Source organism: Pezoporus wallicus, unplaced genomic scaffold (genome assembly GCF_028554395.1).
Source record: "Pezoporus wallicus isolate ANWC-B61680 ecotype Strahan unplaced genomic scaffold, APGP_CSIRO_Pwel_v1 contig_6155, whole genome shotgun sequence".
Lineage (NCBI taxonomy): Eukaryota > Metazoa > Chordata > Aves > Psittaciformes > Psittacidae > Pezoporus > Pezoporus wallicus.
This window is the reverse complement of record NW_026637610.1, coordinates 13,104-18,766: the sequence shown is the minus strand read 5'-3', so window position 1 is coordinate 18,766 and position 5,663 is coordinate 13,104. Positions and strand designations below refer to the sequence as shown.

General features: G+C 51.3%; 1 protein-coding gene across 1 annotated transcript; it reads right to left on the bottom strand.

Annotated features, from left to right (window-relative positions):
* Window positions 1-1,033: 1,033 nt before the first annotated feature.
* On the bottom strand, window positions 1,034-5,663 carry HMOX2 (heme oxygenase 2). The gene is made up of 5 exons (XM_057406532.1): window positions 5,580-5,663; window positions 4,147-4,264; window positions 2,478-2,969; window positions 1,379-1,496; window positions 1,034-1,298 (listed from the first exon to the last, which is right to left on the bottom strand). The coding sequence occupies exons 1-5, from the start codon at window positions 5,645-5,647 to the stop codon at window positions 1,171-1,173; spliced, it is 924 nt and encodes a 307-aa protein (XP_057262515.1). The 5' UTR covers window positions 5,648-5,663; the 3' UTR covers window positions 1,034-1,170.

Below are 5,663 nucleotides of genomic sequence, written 5' to 3'. Positions count from 1 at the left end.
CTCTCCTGTGCGTCTTTCTTCTCCCCTGCTCCAAATCTACAGCAGATCTGTTCCCAAGGGAAGCTGAGGATAAGGAAGGATGGCATGGCATGACTGGGCACAGCAGTACCAAGCACTAGAGGAAGAACAGCCCCAGCGGCAGAGGCTCCGGGGGTCACAGCTGTCAGCTGCAGTTGGGGTCACCCCACCTCTGCCCTCTATTTGTGCCCAGACACTCAGCTGAAAAGGAGAAAAGCCCCTGACACTGGGATGGAGGAAGGCAGAAGGGTGTCCCCTCACCCAGCCCAGGGGCCTTTCTGCCCTGGTTCTTGTCCTCAGCAGAGCTGGGGATTCCCTTTCTTCCAGGAGAGGCAGCAGGGACAGAGCCAGGTGTAAGGGCAGAAGCATCTGCAGGAGTCAGAGGTGAGTACAACAGCACCAGGGGCTGTCCCCACTCTGCTTCTCCCATTGACCTCCCCCCCCCCCCCAGCCTTCCACATCCCACCCCAGCCCTGCACCTCATGGTGGTCACTCATTGGCCCAGGGACGTGCTTTGGCCTTACCCCAGCTACAGCATTGCACCTTTTTATTCTAGTCAAGGCTTCAGAAAAAAAACAACCCAACTCCACTGCAGCACAACAGACATCCCTCACCCCCATCCCCAATGGTCCTGTCCCCCATGGACCTTCCTCCCTGAAGTTAACTCCAGTTAACTGGATCCCTGTGACACAAACAAATAGGCATTTGAGCTAATAGCACACAATCAACACTTCAGTTTCCCTCAGGGTAGGATACCTCGTGCTCTTCACTGAGAAGGCTGACAAAGGTTGCAGCCCACAGCAGGAAACTCCATCCAGCAGCTGCTCCCAGGAAAGAGATGGAAATCCAAGTGAGTGAAGCCTTTGCCAGTACAGCAGAAGACAGCTCCAGCCTTAAAAGCTGCCCCAGCTTGGGCAGGGAAGTGCTGCAGGGGAATCCTCACACCATCAGTCCTGTACACTAGTCAGCTAAGACATTACATTACAGTGCTTGCATTATCGGTGTGCAAAGAGTCTTTAACAGTCCCACAAGATTCCTGTTTATTTTCTTACTTCCACCATGCAGTCAACAGCACTGGCAAGGGAACAGCTGGAAAAGGACATGGTGTGTCTCTCCCCTTCCCACAACCAGAGCCACAGACCACTACTCCCATCACATCATGTACCAGGCTGCAGCTCCTGCCAGCACCGCGACACAGGCGGCCAGCATCAGCTGCACCAGGGGCTGCTTTGCCAGGGCCATGGCGCCATGGTAGGGACAGATGGGTCCTGCGTTACCTGCTGGAACACAGAACGTGCCGTTAGTGCTGCAGGTCTCACGCCACACGCATGTGGCAGCTGTGTCGTCATCCACAACCTACCGAGCTTGTCTGCATAGTAAGGGCATTTGCGCAGGTCTCCTTTTCCATCGTGGACTGGAAGGCCTCCATCTTGGGCTTCTGCCAGTGACTTGCCAATCTTGTCCAGTTCATCAAACACCTGCAAGTGGCCACAGCATGTACATGAAGTGGGCAGAGGGAGGTGGCTTTCACCCAGTCCCTGGAACAACCTGGAGAAGAGGCAAGAGCCTCTCCTGCCTCCTTCCCCAAGAGGCAGCACATGCTTCTCACTTTGGAGTGTCTTGGCGGGCACTGTCTGTGGTGACACCTGGCACGTGCTATAGCTCTGAGAGGGCACAGCCCCTTCAAGAGCATCAGGCAGACCCAGGAGTGAGACAGATGCAGCGCGGCCCCACTGCTCACTGCCCAGCCTGCTGCGGGTGGGAGTACAGGCAATGCACTCCCTGCTGCAGACCCTCCCTGAGAGGACTGCTTCTGGTCATGCAGGGTTCAGGCAGCCCCTCCAGCTCTGCTGCAAAGGGCTTCCCTAAGGATCCTGACAAAGGAGCCACATTTCTGGCCAGCTTAGACCACAGTGACCTGCTACCGGCACAGATGAAAGCTTCCATCCAGTATCTAAGACTATATTCATCCTCCTGGAGCAAATGGCAGCTCAGTCAGGGTTTATGAAAGGCAAATACTATGAGGAGGACAAGAGGCTACAGACATTTCTGTCCACTGGGCAGAGTGTCAAGACTTGAGACAGGAGATTAATTGTAACCAGCGTACGTAACAAGCTCAAACTGGTTGGGGATGTCTCAGAGCGAGAGATCTGCTCTCCCCTGGTTTCAGAGCTAACAGCCCACGGAAAATCTTGCAGTGAAGTCATCTCAATTTTGCCCTAATAAAAGGCTCAGCAGTGATGTTGGAGCATGGGAGGAATTCCTGCCCACCATCAGCCATGTCTCCAGAAGCTAGCAGAAGAGCTATTTAAACTAGAACCCCAGCCCCCAGGGAAGGAGGGGCTCTGGTGGCCTCAGACCCAAACCACTGCCTGGGTGAGCAGGCTGACTCAATCTGGACCCAAGAGCTGGTCCAGACTCAAAAACAGCAGCACAGAGGGGCTCAAGGGATTTCATACCTGCATGTTAAATCTGAAGGCTCTGTTGGCTTCTTCCACAATCCTTTCTTTGGTGTTCTTGTCGAAGTCCAAAGCGTTCATCCTTGCCCTGTAGAGCTGCTTGAACTGCTGCACATTGGAGATGTTACCAAACACATAGAACTGGATCCCTTCCTCAGTACTGGGCAACTTGAGGGCTCTCTGGGCTACCTTCTTCAGCACTTGGCCACCCGAGAGGTCCCCCATATAACGTGTGTAAGCATGAGCCACTAGCAACTCTGGCTCATTCTGTCCCACATGATGGATTCTGTCCACATATAGCTGAGTTGCCTCTGAACACTGGATCTTCTCTTTCCAGTCTTCTCCATAGAAATATTGCAGGTCTTTGATCAACGCTTCTTTCCGGTGAAGCTCTAGGGGGAAGTACAGAGGAGCAAAGACCGGGTTGTCCTCATTGCGATCCATTTCCTCTTCCAGAGCAGAGTACGTGAAGTAAAGTGCCACAGTGGCCAGCTACAGACAAAACACAGTGTGAGAAGCCATTCACTACATCAGCATATTACACCTTCTGGCTGCCCCCGTCTGCACAGTCCTGGGGTAAACAAGGAGGAAACTCCCAGGCTTGACACAAAACCAGCCTGGAGATGTGCGAGGCACAGATCGTTTGAAGGATGACAGGTTCTTCTCTAGCTACATTCACAGAATCATAGAATCACAGAATAGTTAGGGTTGGAAAGGACCTTAAGATCATCCAGTTCCAACCCCCCTGCCATGGGCAGGGACACCTCACACTAAACCATGCCACCCAAGCCTCTGTCCAACCTGGACTTGAACACCGCCAGAAATGGAGCATTCACAACTTCTCTGGGCAGCCCATTCCAGTGCCTCACCACCCTTACAGTAAAGAATTTCTTCCTTATATCCAATCTAAACTTCCCCTGTTTAAGTTTGAACCCATTACCCCTTGTCCTGTCACTACAGTCCTTAATAAAGAGTCTCTCCCCAGCATCCCTATAGCCCCCCTTCAGATACTGGAAAGCTGCTATGAGGTCTCCTTGCAGCCTTCTCTTCTCTAGGCTGAACAGCCCCAGCTTTCTCAGACTATCTTCATACGGGAGGTGCTCCAGACCCCTGATCATAACGATGCCTTCAGAGCACAAAGAATTAGCCTCATGTTGCCAGCTCTGTGCTCTGGGGGGGTTCCTCCTGTTACCTTGAGAGCAAGGCACAGGGACAAAAGGTACAACTAGCACCAACAGCTTTGTGTTACAGGAGACTACTGTAAATGCCAAAATCTTCAGGATCGGACCCAAAACACCATCTCTTCTGTACAGAAGATAGAGCAATCCAACTGGAAGTCTATGGAAAACAGCTTAGTCTTCAGAGGATGGAATGAAGCGCTGCAGCCACACCTGCCCTTGTGGCCAGCAGATGCATGGCCAGCAGCCTAGCACTTCCACCTAATCAAACTTGTGCTGGACCAGATTGCTCCTCATCCCCCTACCCCAGCCATAGGATACACCAGGCAGAAGTCCTGGACAAGTGCCCTCCTACGGTTTTGACTATGCCACCTAGAAACTGGATTCCTCGCCACCCCTTGCACACAGGGCTGCAGGGCCCTGCCTGAGTCTGCATCAGTCACTGGACACATCAAAGAGCTGCTCTGCCACGGGAGCAGAGCAACACTCACCTTGAAGAGCTCCTCCTTGATCCGTCCTTTCAGAAAGTCTTTGACAAACTGGGTGTTCTCCGCATGGTCATGGGATTCCTTAGTCCCCTCCTTCAGCAGCTCTGAAAGGTCAGTGGGACTGCAGGCAAACAGGGAGAGCGCCTTTTACCCCACTTACACCCACAGGAATGAGTTTGTTCCTCCTGTGTTTGGAGGGATGCCCCACTCACTGCCACCTCCAGCCCAATTTGGAGAAGGTACAACTTGGGATTTCTGGAACAAGGCAGAACCAGGAGGGTGGCAACAACCAGAGGTTCCTTCTACAGATGCAGGCACCCATGTGCCAACCAGACTTGCCATTCCAGAAGTGCTGGGCCCACCAGGGGCTCACCACAAACATGCTTCAGCAATTGACAAGCATCCTCTGACCCCTGCACCTTACTTTTGCTTCTCATCCATGAATGAGAAGCATCAATACTTCAAAAGGAGGCCTTGAGCATACTAGGAGCAACCACCAGGGAAGGCTAAAAGGCACAGAAGCCTTACTGATTACCCTTCATGGTCACTCTGTAGAAGGAGAAAGGCTCATGTAAGAGAAGATGAGAGCTGAACAGAAAAACAGGGAAAGAACACCCTGAAAAAGTGTACTTATCTGGAATTTTACTGGTTTTGCAGGTTTCCACAAGTCAGCTACTAAAAAGAATAAGTAAAATCTATGATTTTAGGCTATAGCCACTACACCTACCTGGAGTTTGGTACAGAGTTAACAAATGCGCTCAAAATAACACCAAATTGCACTTTACGGGTTTTCTGACTAGTCTGCTACAGATAGCTGCAAGAGACACTCCAGACACACCAGTGGCCATGCAGCCAGGCAGCATGAAAGAAACTGTCTCAAGTCAAAGAGAAGTCAACTAGCACAGAATATCTAGGTATTCTGGGAAGCACCCTGCTCACTCTTCCCAAGTCTGAAGCCTCAACTTTCCGAGCATGTGTGTGCATTTGCTATTTAAACTAACCTCCAAGACAACAGTCTTGCCTAAACCAGTGGGCATTCTGCAAAGGCAAAGACAGGCAGCTGGCTGGAGCATAGTTCACCTCTAGGGTCATCTTTCAAACCAAGAAGCTGCCATCACGAGTCTGCCCAGCAAACCATGGAAAACTGGCTCGCCTTGGCCAGCAGGACACAAACACAAATGCCAAATGGTCAAATAATTTCTGAAGGGCAAGTGATAGTAGAGACTCAACTGGTTGCTGCCAGCTTTAGCCAGATTACTCCTTCCCATCCCTGCTGGTATACTTTGATTAAACAGATTTACTGCACATATATATTTGATTAATCAGCTGTTGGAGTCCCCCACCTCTTTTCAGATGAGGAGAAAGATCACCCCTTAACCTGGAAGGTCTCCTGAATACCAAATACTGTCTGTTCCAGATTGTGAGACAGGACTCACCTGACATCATCATCATCTGTTTCCTCATAGCGCAACATTTCCTCTTCTCCTGTCTCTGTGCTCTCCATTGCAGGCAGTATTGCT

Excerpts from the sequence above, each read along its gene's own strand:
- HMOX2 (XM_057406532.1), bottom strand. The coding sequence starts at position 5,647 with ATGGAGAGCACAGAGACAGGAGAAGAGGAAATGTTGCGCTATGAGGAA. Across the intron at positions 4,265-5,579 it reads ACAGATGATGATGATGTCAG|TCCCACTGACCTTTCAGAGC; the intron begins GTGAGTCCTGTC and ends GTTTGCCTGCAG. Across the intron at positions 1,497-2,477 it reads CCTTCAGATTTAACATGCAG|GTGTTTGATGAACTGGACAA; the intron begins GTATGAAATCCC and ends GGCCACTTGCAG.